Raw genomic sequence first — 15891 nt, forward strand, 5'->3', positions numbered from 1 at the left:
TAAGGACTGGTGATATACCTGTAGTGATGCAGCATGGTTGGGTTTGATTCCTAGGATTAAAAAAAAGAGATTCCCTTGCTGAAAGCTTAACACTTCACTAATCAAAAACAGTTCATCAATTATGTTTTTTTCACTAGCAAATAGTTTTCACATGCTCTACTGACAAACAAAAACCTTATAGTATATAGTATATACAAAACACTTTTATTTTATTTTTTATTTTTATTTATTTTTTTGGCAGAACTGGGGATTGAACTCAGGCTCTTGTGCTTGCCAGGCAAGCCCTTATTCTACTGAGCTATCTCTCCAGCCCCAAAACACTTTTTTTTTTTTTTTTTTTTTGTGGAGCTGGGGATTGAACTCAGGCCATTGTGCTTGCCAGGGAAGCGCTTATTCTACTGAGCCATTTAAAACTATAAATTATACATGGTACTCTCATTTAGCAGAAACTTAATTATAATAATTCTAGAATTCTAAGATGATCAAGTGAGTATCTTTATTGGGTATTGTCAGATAACTAACTCATGTACACAGACATACTCCTGAAAGATGCAAGACACACTATACCTAACAGAAATATTCCTGAATATGTTTCTCCACAACATTGGAACAGGAACTTGAATATATTCAAAACAGCACCAAGGAATGTTAGTATTACAATAGTGCTGGAAAGAGTATGAATTCTTAACCACCCAGACAAAAATTATTTATAAGTTTTAGAACATAGAATAATTACCTCTAAATATAAATATCCTTAAGATCATACAATCTTATTAACCTCGAGTCTTACTAGTCTACAAGTATAGATAGACCACTTGCCCAGGGATCTGAGACCAGCCTGAGCCACATAGTGAAACACTATCTCAGAAAACAAGGAAGACTTGGAACAAAGACTTCTAGTTTTTACCTTGGAAAACAGAGAACCAGAAAGAGCATTATTCTTACCATGGCGATGAAAAAAAAAGCACCAAGCTAACGAGATTCATGATTTTTTTTTTTCTCAACTCATCCACACAGTATTAGTTTTCTCGTTGTCCTAACGAATAAGCATATTTAGAATTTAGCCAACACAAATTTATTATTTCACAATTTCTGTACTTCAGAAGTCTGCACAGCACCACTCATCTGATTTCTCTGAGGCTGAACTGAAACTGGTAACAGGACTGTGCTGCTTTCTGAGAGACAACCCTCAGGCAGGCGGGTGGGTGGGCTGGCAGACAGATAAAGAGAAAAAGAAAAACAGACTGGGGGTACACACAGTGTGAAGGCCCTGGATTCAATCCCTAGAACAGCAAAGCAAAAGAACACATTTTGAATGTTTTTAGAAACTTTGAAAGGAAGTAAATGAAAGTACTGTAGTTCAGCATTGGCTGCTAGGAATCAATTCAAAAACCGTGTTGAAGTAATTTGTTCTAAAGTAGGACCCGTACGTAGCATGTCCCCTCTCCGCAGCGAAAGCCTTCTCCTAATTGGGCAGCGTACATCCGCCATGACGCTGGAAGCCACCTCATTGGTCCGCGCAGTCGGGACTCGGAGAGCTATTTTCCTTAGAGCGCAAGGCGCCGCCTCACTTTTTTTTTTCTCTCTTCCTTCTGGTGGCCGGAGCTACTAGTCCAAAGGGATCCGGTCTCAGCCAGGCCGAGTAACTTCCTTGGGATTAGCCAGGAGAAGCGGCAGCACGGCCTAGGGTGAAGGCTGGTTGGTGAGCCTGGGTACAACTGCCTTATCTTCGGGCCGTCTTTACCCTGCTTTCTGCGACTCTCTCCCCGCTGGCCCCTACTCGCTCGGGGCAGCCCGTGGAGCTTGCTAAGGACCTGGACGCCCCTGGGTCCTCCTCCCGCGGCGCCGCCTCTGCGAGCTCCCCCTCCCAGCCCCGCCCCCCGCGCGCTTCCCGTGGGCCCCGCCCTGCGGCGCTCCTCTCCGGCCCCGCCGCTCACCCCTGCCCCGCCCTCGCCCAGCGCGCCTAGTCTTTCTCTCTTTATCCCACCCGTGGCACTTCCGTGTTCCTTAAAGGCGTTCTGCCTTGCCCTGAATCCTGCACCTTTCACCCCTTTAAAGTTGCCTCTACATCGTGCTCTCCTTTTTGACTGTTGGTGCGGGGCCAGGGTGGTCATGATGATGGTGGGGATCACCGGATTAGGTTGCTGATCTAGGCTGCCTCTGTCTGGGTGTAGCAGATTGTGCAGAGGCGTCGTGCTGGGGATTAATTGGAGCTCTCTGATTTTAAGGTCTCCTGCCCAGGGGGGCATGTCATAGGACTTGTGATGTGTTTTTCATGAAGGAATTGCAGTGTTGGGAAATACTTAGAGGGGAGGAGATACTAGAGGATTTTTCTCTTCTATTCCTCCTCCTCCTCCCCCTTCTGCCCCTGCTCCCCTTCCCCACCCCTTCTCCCCCTCCCTCTTCTCCCCCTCCCCCTCTCTCTGCTGGATCCTCGAGCCTATAAGCGACTAAACTGCACTTTCCCCCTCAAAATGAGCCTCTTTCTGATGCGGAAACCGATGCTGACCAGGTTCTCTTATTAAGCATTTGCTTCTTATTACAACAATGAAATGGCCATGGCCCTTGTTTTCACCAGAAGGAATTGATAGGATTTCAGAGACCATCTAGATCCTTAGTGAAGCAGGTGAAAGTGGTATAGGCTTAGCTATCGTGTGTGTGTGTGTGTGTGTGTGTGTGTGTGTGTGTCTATGTCTATGTCTGTGTCTGTGTCTGTGTCTGTGTCTGTGTGGGGGGGAGCACTGGGGGTGAAGCCTGTGGCATTGTTCATACCACATGGGTGCTCTGCCACTGAACTGTGTGTCCCAGGCCCAGCTTAAAACTCTTGATGTGGGGGCTGGTGAGATGGCTCAGTGGTCTAAAGCACCTACTTAGAACAAGCTTAGCAAAGCATAGGGACCGCGGTTCAATCCCCCAGCCCCACATGCCAGCCAGCCCCGCCCCCTGGTGGGCTGAGCTGGACACACACACACACACACAAAAAAAAACTCTTGATGTCCCTTTTCAAGTTTTTCTAGGGAATTCTTGTACAGCTTTTCAGTTACCTTGTAGTCTTAGTAGGAAAACTAACCATAAACGGAGATAAAACCACCAGTCATTGAAGCATCTTTCTCCTAGTCAGTGTGCTAGTACAGAATGCATTATTCAGAAGATAATAATTCCCCAATCAGGCTCCTGGAATCAGGAATATCTGGGAATCTGTTACCAGGTCTAGCATTTGCTAGAAAGCTTGGCAACAAAATAAAACACTATACTTCCCTTATGTGACCTTTGGTTTCACCTTTTATGTAAAGAACATGATAAACATTTTCGCACAGGATCATGGTAGGGATTTGTTGAAATTCTTTTTTTAAAAAATGAATTTAGGACAGGGTGTACAGGATCTCACTACATAGATCGGACTCATAGTGATTTTCCTGTTTTTGGCCTCCCAAGCGCTGGGATTACAGGCCCAAGCCACCACACCAAGTCAGCCTCAGTGCACCCAGGGGCGGCAGGGCCTTAACAGCATGCTGGGGATCCAACCCTGGGCGCTGTGCTCTGCAGAAGCAGGTGCTTTAGTCTGCTGAGCCATCTGGCTGGCCCTTGTTGAATTTCTTACAAAAGTTACTTTTAGGTTCCTGTAAGTTGTAGGGTCTCAGCACAGGAGCCCTCTATGATTTAGATTCCTATCTTAATTCCTTGTTCAAACCAGCAAAAAGCCTGATGTGTTGTTTTCTCACAGGTATCATGACAACCCTGGATGACAAGTTGCTGGGGGAGAAACTGCAGTACTACTACAGTAGCAGTGAAGATGAGGACAGTGACCACGAAGACAAGGCCAGAGGCAGGGGTGCTCCAGCCAGCAGTTCCATTCCTGCAGAGACTGAGTTGGCAGGCGAAGGCATCTCAATTAATACAGGTACTGAAAAGCTCTGAGCTTTGCGAACAGGCTTTAAAAATAGGTATTAAGTGTTTTTCAGTTGGAAGTCTCCTGCTTTCTCTAACTTTACTCCCACTTTCTGAGATAACCTGAGGTTGTCATTTTTGTGCACTTCTAGCCTTTTTACTACACAAAGCAGATAAATATCATAGCAGTGAAAGATTGGCCTGGGTTTATAGCCTGAATCTCAAATTAATAGTTATTTGATATCTTACAAACAGTAGTATGAATATATTGGTAGTATGAATTCCTAGAAATGACACATTTTACTTTTCTGGGGTGGTACTAGGGATTGATCCCAGGGTCGTGTGCATGTTGGGTAAGCCCTGAGCTACATCTCCAACCCACCTTGTACATTTTAATATTGTTTGTATTATAAATGGAGGTGGTACTGATTGATAGTTTAATCAGCAGTGTAATATTTCAACATATACTTTCCCTTATACTCAGTTATCAGACATTTTGATTCTTGCTAGCCTAATGGATACCAAGTAGGCCTTTTTTTTTTTTTTTTAAAGAGATGAGTTCAGGGGCCAGGGAGATGACTCAGTGGAATAAGTCATTCCCTGGCAAGCGCAAGGACCTGAGTTCAATCCCCGGTTCTGCCAAAAAAAAAAAAAAAAATAAAAAAAAAAAAAATTAAAAAAAAAAAAAAAAGAGATGAGGTCTCTTTATGTTGTACAGGCTGACCTGAGCTCAGGTAGTCATCCTGCCTCAGCTTCACAAAGAGCTGGGACTGTAAGTGTGTGCCCAGTTTGTCATTTTTTTTGAATGAAAAAAAGTAAAATAAAATTTCATAACAAAATAGAATAACAACAGCTAATACATTGTGTATTATTATCTTTAGTTACTCAGAGTATAAGATAAAAAAATTCTTGCCATTTTAGGTATTGCATAAAAAATTCTCAAAGAACCATAATATATTTATAATATCTTTCATGGCAGGAAACAACTGTCTCGTTCTTTTTTTTTTTAAATTTTTTATTTACTTGTTAGGTACAGGGTCCCACTATGCAGCTTGGACTCATAGTGATCATCTTGTCTCAGCCTTCCAGAGCTGGGATTACAGGTGTGCATTACCATACCTGGTTTTCAGGGCATGGCACACCTGGGGTCCGGAGCTGTCACAGCATGTGGTACTGGGAATTGAACCTGGGTCCTTGCACTTGGCAGGCAGGCAGGCGCTTAGACCTGTGGAACTATCGCCCCGGCCCTGCCTCATTCTTTCTAAATGTTACTTTATTCTTTGATTTGATGAATCATAAGTAACCCATTTCCTAATGTTGGACTAGGTTAGTCCTTTAATTATTACATAGTGTGCTGTCGTGTACCTTATCATGTGTAGACTACTTTGCCTGGTGGCAGAGGACTGGGAGCCTCTCTGTTAACTGTGGCACAGGTAGAGCAAGCTTTAGACAGATGAGAGCTCTGACTTTTCTATGGAGTGGTTCATTATTCTTGCCTATTCTTGGTCATGTACACGATCACCTCACACAGGTCCAAAAGGTGTGATCAATGACTGGCGCCGCTTCAAGCAGTTGGAGACAGAACAGAGGGAAGAGCAGTGCCGGGAGATGGAAAGGCTGATCAAGAAGCTGTCTATGACCTGCAGGTCCCACCTGGATGAAGAGGAGGAGCAACAGAAACAGAAGGACCTCCAGGAGAAGATTAGTGGGAAGGTAATTAGCAGCAGTCAGGCTTTCCTCGGAAGCCACCCTGGCTGCTAGGACTGGACGCACTGATTCAGGAGGTGCAGGTTGTTGGATTCAGTTTCCAAAAAAAACTATAGTGTACAGGAAAGCAGAGAGCTGTGTTGTAAATCAGACACACCCGGGTTTGAGTGTCAGTTCTGCCACTAGTGACTATGGGAAAATCTCTTCCTGAGGCCAGTTTTTATTTTGTTAAATGAAGTCATTATGTTGCTCACCTAGCACTCTGTGGATAAAATGCCTTATCACATTGACTGGCCCTGAGAAGTTGCTGAGTGAAGTGAATGTTAGCTTCCTGTCTTTTATTAATGTCTTGTTTTAGGTGAGCAATAACCCTCTGAGGGAGTTATCCTTATTCTATAGATAATAAGAGCAGTGTTTAGAGAAAGTGACGTTTTGAGAGTAATTCAAGCCATAAGGGGAGGAGCTAAGATTCTAACTCATATGTTTATGTTCTGTGAGTTTAAGGAGGTATATTAGAAGCAAATACTCTGGAAGATATTTAGAATCAGTTCCCTGACTTTCTTCTCTGCTTCCTCAGAACGAAAAGCACTCTTCTGGCCTTCTGGCCTTCTGGCCGTGGGGTGCTGTGGATTGGTTAGGTACGGCCTAAAGCTAGAATACCAGCCAAGATTGGGCAGTGGATAGACCCATAAGCCAGGAGTCATTCATCTTTAGTGGGGTGATGATTTCAGCACTTGAAACTAAAGCAAAGATGGTAGCAGGTTAGAAAGAGCCATCTGGGCTGGTGAGATGGCTCAGTGGTCTAAAGCACCTACTTAGAACAAGCTTAGCAAAGCACAAGGACCACGGTTCAATCCCCCAGCACCACATGCCAGCCAGTCCTGTCCCCTGGTGGGCTGAGCTGGCCACACACACACACATAAGTAAAAATAAAGATAAAAAAAGAGAAAATGTTTAAAAAAAAAAAAAGAAAGAGCCATCTGATAGACCAAGAGAAAACCGTGCAAGGGGAAGAAAATTGGTACTAAATAAAAGTGAACTCAGAATGGTTATGACAGTAACAATAACTGTTCTAATGTAGTGTGATCTCCAGCTCACCACTCACCACCCTCTAATATGTACGTGATCAGGTGGAGTGAGGGTTTATTACAGGAGCAGAGGTACCTTTGTATTCAAGTTTCCCTGGCAAGAGAAGGAAAACCTTGTTAATTAAACTGGTCATAGGGCTGTTTGCCTGCTGCTTACAGTATTTCCTTACACTTAGGAAAGAGACCAGAAAGGGCCAGCCAAATAGCTCAGCAGATTAAAGTGCCTGAAAGCAGGTGCAGGGGCTGGGGGTTCAATCCCGGGGCCTGCTGTGTTGGCCCCTGCCCCGTGGGGTGCACTAAGACAGCAATTGAAACTGGGCAGCAATTGAGACTCATTGTGGTGGTGTGTGCCTGTAATCCCAGCTCTTGGGAGGCTGTAAACAGGTGGATCACTAAGAGTCTGATGTAGTAGTGAGACCCTGAACATCCTGTAGACCCTTCCCTAAAGTACAAAAAAAAAAAAAAAAAAAAAAAAAAGAAGAGAAGAAAGACCAGAATAGAATATTGGGGAATAATTAAACAAAGTATAACATATTTAGATGTAATTTTATTTTTAATATTTTTGGTAGTGGGGATCAAACTCAGGAACTTGTGCTTGTTAACAGGTGCTTATGCCCCTAAGCTATCTCTCTGGCCTATATGTAGTTTTATGAAATTGTAAATTGTTATGAACATTAACTACGAAATAAAGGGAATTATAGCTTAATGAATACATCCACAGATGCTGCTTGAATGCAAAACTATTCCAGCATGTAGCTGGTAATAAAAAGGTCAGCTTTTGTATGACCATGAATGTGTTGTATGCAGGACAAAGATTTTGAGTGTTCTTTTTGATGTTTCTTGTAATTTTTTAAAATCTGTTTTTATTTTTTATGTATTTAGTACAGGGTCTACAGGGTCTCACTACATAGATCAGACTCATAGTGATCCTCCTGTTTTCAGCCTCCCAAGCGCTGGGATTACAGGCATGCACCACCATACCCAGTCTCCATTGCCATCTCAGCACACCCTAGGGGCGGGGCCAGCACTGCATGTTGGGGATGGAACCCCGGTCCTAGGGTCTGCCTAAGCAAGCACTTTAGTTTGCTGAGCTATCTGGTTTGCCTTTTTGATGTTTCTTAATACCCTTTTTTTTTTTTTTTCCCCTGTGCTTGCCAGGCCGGTGCTTATTCTCGCTTTTTTTTTTTTTTTTTTGATACAGGGATTTAACCCTGAGCTATCCCTTCCTCCACTTTTTTATTTTTCATTTATTTATTTTTTGAGATAGGGTCTCCCAGTGTGGTTCAGGTCGGCCTTGTGCTTACTTTTGTAGCCCAGACTATCTTGAACTCTCAGCTATTCTCCTGTCTTAACCTCCCAAGTACTGGGATTACAGGCATGTGCCACCATGCCTCGTTCCAGAGCCAGAATAGTGTGCCTGGACTTCCCCCTTTTTAAAATTTTGAGCACTTATTTGGAGGGTCTGGCAGCTTGACTAAGGAAATAGTTCGTTTTGACTGAGCATGCAGCTTTGGGAGGGACTCACATAGAGTGGTGAGGGAGAAAGGGGATACCCGTCTAGCCAGCCAGACCAGCCAAATCAGCCCTGGAGATCAGTGGGGTGACCTTCACATTCTTTTTCTTTAGTCTCAAGGCAGGATCTCACTAAGTCTCTTGAGTTTTCCAGGCTGTGGTTGAACTTGGGGTTCTCCTGCTTCGGCCTCCAGAGTGCTGGAATTATAGGCCCCTGTTGTCTTAACAACAGCACTCTGTCAAGGCAAAAAGAAATAGCCCAATGAAGTGATATCTTGTGGCACTTTTCTGGATTGAAATGCCATACAGTACTGTAGTTAAAAGCCTGGCTTTTTTTTCCCACTTTGAAGTACAATTTACTTTTTACTTAGTGTTAGTGAACATGTACAAAATCTATGATCCAACTATCTTCTTCCTCATCACATATCATAGGAAAACCTGTATTTTTTTTTTTAAATTTTTTTTATTTAGTGTGTGTGTGTGTGTAGGGGGCCAGCTCAGCCCACCAGGGGGCGGGGCTGGCTGGCTTGTGGTGCTGGGGGATTGAACCTCGGTCCCTGTGCTTTGCTAAGCTTGTTCTAAGTAGGTGCTTTAGACCGCTGAGCCATCTCACCAGCCCAACCTGTATGTTTTTACCAGGAAGTGTGTAAAAATACTTAAAATAGGGTTTTATGTTTTGTGTTTTTGTGATATTGGGGATTGAACTCAGGGCCTTGTGCATGCTAGGCCAACACTCTACCACTAAACTACGCCCTAAGCTTGAAATACTTAAAATAGTGTTGTGGTAGATTGCCAATTGGCAGTGAACTTGTTACACTCAGCTGAACTAAACTATGTGGTGCTGGGTGTTGGGGGCCCACTTGAGGATTGTTGCAGGCAGCACAAGAGGCAGCACGGGAGAAGAGCTGGATGAGGAGGTTAGGGAAGGTGTTTGGAGGAGCTGTTGGAGCTGTTGGGAGCTTCAGGTTCTCTTGGGCTGTTTTGCTGGAGGACTTTGTCATGTTGGCTTTCCTGATGAATTTGGCTGTTCTCATCAGAGGAGGAGCTTGGGCCCTCCTTGTTGTTGAGAATGACTGTGGTTCAGGCTGTAGTTCACTTTGGGGGAGCTCTGGTCCTCATCTTGAGCATCACTTCCTGGCTGTGGAGGGGATGATGGTGCATAGCTCAGACTCTTGGAGAAGCTTGTTGCATTGGCTTTCCTCATCGCTGGAGGAGCTGGGGACCTCACTGTTGCTGAGAATGGCTGTGGTACTTTTGGGAAAGCTTTGGTTCTTACCTTGAGTGTTGCTTCCTGGCTCCAGTTCAGATCCCTCAGCCTGCTAGCACAGATCCTTCATCCCGCTGGCATAGACTTTCTAGTTTCCACCACTGATCTTTGGGCCTTCCCAGTGCAGATCTGTGAAACAGGCCTGCATGAGACATTGTCATGGGCTCTAGGCCTGCAGTTGGACTTGTGGGAGGCGTTGTTATGAGTGCTGGGTTTTCAGCTGGACTCATGCAGGATATTAGGATCTAGGCCTTCAGCTGGATTCTTTGGTCTTTAGTATGTGGACAGATTTCCTGCACTCTTTGTATATGATTCTTTGGGTGATTCATTATAAAATAATTTTATAAAGTATGTCCTGTATTGTATTGTTCCCTTTGCAAAACCCTAAACCATGACAGGTATTATTCATAATATCAAAATACCTGGAAAAACACATGCCTATCAACAGTCCAAAAGATAAATTCTTATCCATGCAACAGAATACTGTACATCAATAAAAATGAGCAAACTAAAGCTGTGCAGCAATATGAATGAATATTATAATGGTACTGAATAATGAGAATCAAAAAAACGCATTAGCTATGCTGTCTTTCATATAAAGTTCAAAATAGTCTAAACAAGACCAAGGCTAAATAGACGATGCAAGTATGAGTGAAAGCCAGATTGTCACACAAAACCAACGTCATAGTTTGCCATGAAAGAGTGACAAATACTTGTGATTATGAAGGAACACAGATAGCTTCTAAGCTGCAGGCAGTATTTTGCTTTAACCTGAATAGACATTGCATCAGTGTTCATTTAATTATATATAATTCATTAAAACATAAATAAATAAAACCAACAACAACAACAAAAAACATATAAATAAAGCCTGGGTTTTAAAAGTGTAGTTGGTGTCATGGAATTACATTTATTACTTATGTGAACTTGTACAAATAATGTGAAGTCTTAGAACTTCATTTATGAAGTAGGGGTTATAAAACTCAATTGCTGATGGGGTTATCATAAGGACCAGAGAGCCAGGATGGCAGAGCATGCTTGTAGCCCTAACTATTTGTGGATCAAGGTAGGATTGCTTGAGTTCAGGAGTTTAGGACATCTAGGCAATACAGTGAGAACTCCTCTTTTTCTTTCTTTCTTTTGTTTTCAGTCCAGTACCAGGGATTGAATCCAGGTCCTTGTGTGAATTAGGTAAATGTTTTGCTGCAGAACTAGATTCCCCTTGCTGACCTCATCTCTTAAAAAGAAAAAAGATAGTATGCATAAAGAACTTAGCATATGCCTCATTTATATAACACAAGATATAACACACGAAGGCATGGTGCCTTCGTGATGGTGTTCATTGTGCCTTTATCCTCACATGCTGATCCCCTTGCAGATGACCCTGAAGGAGTTTGCCATGATGAATGAGGACCAAGATGACGAGGAGTTTCTACAGCAGTATCGGAAGCAGAGGATGGAAGAGATGCGGCAGCAGTTACACAAGGGACCCCAATTCAGGCAGGTTTTTGAAATCCCTAGTGGAGAAGGGTTTTTAGATATGATTGATAAAGAACAGAAGAGCACCCTCATCATGGTCCATATTTACGAAGATGGCATTCCGGGGACAGAAGCCATGCATGGCTGCATGATCTGCCTTGCTGCAGAGTACCCAGCTGTCAAATTCTGCAGAGTAAAGAGCTCAGTTATTGGGGCCAGCAGCCGGTTTACCCGGAATGCCCTTCCTGCCCTGCTGATCTACAAGGGAGGTGAATTGGTTGGAAATTTTGTTCGTGTCACTGACCAGCTGGGGGAAGATTTCTTTGCTGTGGACCTTGAAGCTTTTCTGCAGGAATTTGGATTACTTCCAGAAAAGGAAGTCTTGGTGCTGACATCTGTGCGTAATTCTGCCACCTGTCACAGTGAGGACAGTGATCTGGAAATAGACTGAACTGATAAAATGAACTGAAATCTTGTCGCACAGATTTCTCACTGTGTTTGGTCTGGAAGACACATGTCTGTGTTTATTTTTGTTCCTTCTTGTGTCTCTGGCTTTTCAGCTATTCTTTATAGTCTCTTGTTATGTGGAAAGTAAAGACATTCTTAGATTAAATCAGAATGCTGAATCACCTTTTGGCTAGCAATAAAAGTAACCTAAAATTATATAAACAGGAAGCCAAGCTTTTGAGCTGTGTACTTAAGATTCTGTAGCATGACATTTCTGTTATTGTTTCCAGTCAATATTTACATGGCATCCACAAAACGTTGTCCAGGAAATTGTCTTATGATGAGTTCTGAGGTCTCTGCCAGGTCTGAGAACAGAATTTTCTGTTCCATGTGTTACGTGCGACGGAAATCATGCATTCCCTAATCAAATGTAGATTATATTTACTTGTCATCAGATTCACAGCTCTGTAAAGCAGTTAAATGTTTTCCTCAGACCCTCTTCTTCCCCAGGATCTCGTTTGAAGATTCCGGGTGAAGCCAGGGATGTAGTTCAGTGATCAGGTACTGGCCTAGACTGCTGTTGTGATACTCTGCACGGCCAGTGTTTTATTGACCCAAGCATTGGAGCAGGGCTGCAGCCGGGAACCTTGTTAGAGGAGGATCTTTTAATAAGGTGCTGTTTCTAGTCTCCATCTCTGTGTCTTTAACAAGGTAACTTAGTGTTAAATCTAGATTTTTTTTTTTTGGTGGAACCAGGGATTGAACTCAGGCCCTTGCACTTGCCAGGGAAGCGCTTATTCTACTGAGCCATCTCCCCATACCCTAGATTTTTTTTTTTAAAGAATTTTTTTTTGGCATACTGGAAAGGTAAATCGTACTCAGTAGAAGAAAACTGACCAAAGCACAGAAGCCAAAATAGAAAATTAGAGTATCTGTAATCCTATCATTTAGAGTAAAACACTATTAATGTTTTGGTATATTTCCTACCAGGGTGTTTTCTATGTCTACACAGACATTTTGCTTGTTTTTAGACAAAGCGTTGGCATTACTCTGAACATACTGTTTTATAGTACGGTTAGCTAACTATGTATTTTTTTTTTTTCATATTACTAAATCTTCTATAACTTTTTAAATAGCTGCTGAATTTCCACTGAATAGATATACTGTAATTTGCTTGATTATTATCTTTTGGAAAGATAGTGAACACTTTTTTATTACAAAAATAATAGCCGTTCATTGTAGAGCATGTAATAAAAATTAAGAGATTTAAAAAGCCATTTCACTAACCAAAATCTTACTAAGTCTCTTACATTTTTGTACGTATTTCTCTACCCCCTTTTTAGTTTAGTATTTATAGTAATGGTTGTCCTTCAGGTTTTTCCCTTAGTTTCTTACTTGCATTGTACATCCTAGGATCTGGGAAAATACCAACTGGAATTAAATATTAGCTTTAAAATTCAGTTTCATTTTCTCAACTGTTCAGCGATCGACTCCCCATAGAAGAGTCTTGAAATGATGTGATGTATTTAACCAAAATGAGAAAGCACCTGGTTTTTCTGTTGAAGGCAGCTCATTGAAGAAAGTTGAAGAAAGTGGCAAGTACAGAAGGTGATTAGAGGCAGACACTGATTATTCAGTACTTTTAATAGTTTGAGAGCTTATCAAAGGCAGCTCTGTGCTCTGCTTTACTGATTATTACAGTTGTGCCTCAGTGCTTACAGATTTAGGCGGGCTCTGATGAGTGCTGAAGCTCATGAGTTCTGGAATGAATTTTTCTCATAAGAAAACATAATTAGAGGGCTGGGGAGATAGCTCAGTAGAATAAGCGCTTGCCTGGCAAGCACAAGGGCCTGAGTTCAATCCCTGGTTCTGTGGAAAAAAAAAGAAAAAAAAAAAGAAAACGTAATTAGATATAATTTATGGAAGTTCCCCAGGACTTCCATGTTTTACTGGGCTAATATAAACCTTTTAGGCTTTTTTTTTTTTTTTTTTTTAACCTTTTAGGCTTAATGGTATCATTGTGAACCTTTTTGGGGCCCATGATTACTGCTTAGAGTGTGCTGAAGTACAAGACATTAACTACAAGTATGTTGTGTTTTCTGCACTGTTCAAGAACTACTGTGAGGGGCTGGGGAGCTAGCTTAATGGCGTAAGTGCTTGCCCAGCAAGCACAAGGTCCTGAGTTGATCCCCGGTCCCACCAAAACCCAAACCAAACCAAAACCCTACTGTGAGACTGATGCAGGTGCTGAGGGCTGAAACAGTTTTTCTTGTTAAAATGTACCAGGGGAGCTGGATGTGGTGGTGTGCACCTGTAATCTCAGCACTTGGGAGGCTGAGGCAGGAGGGTTGCCATGAGTTTGGGTCAGCCTGGACTATGTAGTAAGGACTGTGTTGTCTCAGCACAACAACAGTGTGACAGTACTGGGTTTGAAACCCAGGAGTACCAAAGTATGGCTGTATGTGATAAGTACTTTAACATGGTATTAAAATTCTAAATAAATTTTTAACAGCTTCATGGTATTCCATCATTTGGATACACATAATTTACTTAACCTGTCCCTTTGTACTGGATATTTAGGCTACGACTGTTCTGTTAAAATACTTAATATCTGTGTTTTGGGCCATGTTCCAAGTTGTTCCCATGGTACAGTTTTCTAGAAGAGGAGGCACTGGGCAAATGGACAGGAACTTTTGAAACAGCTTTTTCGAACCATCTTCTTTTCTTGGAAATGAAGATACACATGCCCTTGACTGTCCTTTTAAGGGTCAGAAATTCGAAAATAAAGGCGACAGACATGCGGCAGGGAAATCCTAGAGTGTTACACCTGACTCAGACATTGAAGCAATTGCACGGGCTCTGGAGTCGAAACAGCCGGGTCCAGTCCTGCTTCTGTTACTTGGGAGTGCTACAGCTTTTGGCGAGGCCTGCAGCCTTCCTGAGGGTCAGCTTCATATTCAGAATAGGAACAAGCTACCTGTTTGTGGAGTTATTCTGACAGTGGTTCTCAGGTGTTATGTCCTGGTATATCAGCGTCACCAGGGAACTTGTTGAAAGTGCAGATTCTCTGGTGTCACTGACCTACAGAATCAGGAATGCTGGATCTGAGCAGGTGGAAGAGAGAGACGGGATTGCAAACATGTCTGTCACAAAGCAAGTGCTTCCTGGGCAAGGGCTGGAGCTCAGTAGTGGAGTGCTGGCCAAGCATGTCCAAGACCCTGACCCCCAGCAACATACAACAAAACCCAAACCAAAAACCTAAGTGCTGCTATCGTGGGTGTCCTTTAGGAGTTAGGGGAACACTAATAAGCATTAGAAAATACTGACAAGGGAAGGAATTGAAAGGAGATCGTACCCAGATAGTGCTTTATTTTATGCAATTCTCCGTTTTAGCTATGAGATTGAGATAAAGAAATAGGAATTAATTTGTTTGTCCTAAACTGCCCCGTAGATTTCCACTTTCCTCTGGAAAGAAAGTTCCACGAAGGGCTAGATTTCATTTGCCTCCTTGTGTTCAGCACAGAGTATGAGGTTTGGTCTTGGAATATACCTGCATTTGCTAGCTTTGTGAGCAAGACTCATCCGTGCCTCAGTTTCCTCATTTGTGAAGTGATGGTGACTGAAGTGAAGTCACAAAGAATGCATGCTTTCTATCACTCCAGTGTTCACAACTCTTTTCAGTTTTGGTAAAAGATCATTAACTATTTAAAATGTTTGATTGGGTTATTGAATGGCGTATATTTTCAAAGAGGAAGTGGTAACTTTTCCAAGATGCGGAAACCAAAACTTTCTGGGGTTAAGTATTGAGTTGTACAGCTAAAGAGAGCAGGTCAGGATTTGAAATCATGCTTGTGTAGGTCCTAAACTTTGTATTATTTCCATGATGTCATGGTTTTGGTGGAGTAGTATGATCAGGTGACAGTAAAATAAAAAAAAAAGGTAGCAGATGAGGTTAGAGAATGAAAATAAGAGAGAGAAATTGAGAGAGAAAAAGAGTTAAGCTGGGTGGAGTCTTGAGTCAGTTGGACCTACTTGTGTCTCAGGTCAGAATCTTCTGCTGTGGCTGTTACATCCAGCATAGCGCTACTGAGGTGCTGCCTTCCCACCTTAACTGGAGTTCTCAATCCTGAAATCTTCTCCAGCCCTGCCTTGCTTCCATCCCTCAGGGGTGATGTTAACAGGAGAATAGTTCTTTAGCTTCCCTTGGAAACTAGCTGAGTGCCTTCTGATAAGTTTCTTGCTTATTCCTGCACCTCAGTTTCCCCATGTATGAGGTGAGTGTTTGTTTGATTATGTATGTATGTATTTATTTATTTAATGTATTTGGTGCAAGGTCTCACTATGCAGCTTGGACTCATAGTGATCCTCCTGTTCTTCCTGTTTTCAGCCTTCCCAGTGCTGGGATCACAGGTGTGTGCCACCATACCTGGTCAGTGGATGGCTCAGCTTGCCTCTAGGTGAGGGGCCTGGTGTGGTGTGTGAAGTGTGTGTGTGTGTGTGTGT

At 42.7% G+C, this 15891-nt stretch overlaps 1 protein-coding gene across 4 annotated transcripts; it reads left to right on the plus strand.

Annotated features, from left to right (window-relative positions):
* Positions 1–1358: 1358 nt before the first annotated feature.
* Pdcl (phosducin like) lies at positions 1359–11554 on the plus strand. Of its 4 annotated transcripts, none has more exons than XM_023701696.1 (4): positions 1359–1712; positions 3714–3901; positions 5420–5601; positions 10841–11554. In XM_023701696.1, the coding sequence occupies exons 2-4, from the start codon at positions 3730–3732 to the stop codon at positions 11390–11392; spliced, it is 906 nt and encodes a 301-aa protein (XP_023557464.1). In that variant the 5' UTR covers positions 1359–1712; positions 3714–3729; the 3' UTR covers positions 11393–11554. The 4 variants fall into 4 exon arrangements, with proteins under 4 accessions (XP_023557464.1, XP_023557463.1, XP_023557462.1 ...); XM_023701695.1 differs by having other exon boundaries at positions 3725–3901; XM_023701694.1 differs by having other exon boundaries at positions 1359–1702.
* The last annotated feature ends 4337 nt before the right edge of the window (positions 11555–15891 follow it).

Source organism: Octodon degus, unplaced genomic scaffold (assembly GCF_000260255.1).
Source record: "Octodon degus isolate 3935 unplaced genomic scaffold, OctDeg1.0 scaffold00138, whole genome shotgun sequence".
NCBI lineage: Eukaryota > Metazoa > Chordata > Mammalia > Rodentia > Octodontidae > Octodon > Octodon degus.

Coding starts and splice junctions, on each gene's coding strand:
- Pdcl (XM_023701696.1), top strand. CDS start 3,730: ATGACAACCCTGGATGACAAGTTGCTGGGGGAGAAACTGCAGTACTAC. Junction 3,902..5,419: donor AGGCATCTCAATTAATACAG/GTACTGAAAAGC, acceptor CACCTCACACAG/GTCCAAAAGGTGTGATCAAT. Junction 5,602..10,840: donor AGGAGAAGATTAGTGGGAAG/GTAATTAGCAGC, acceptor ATCCCCTTGCAG/ATGACCCTGAAGGAGTTTGC.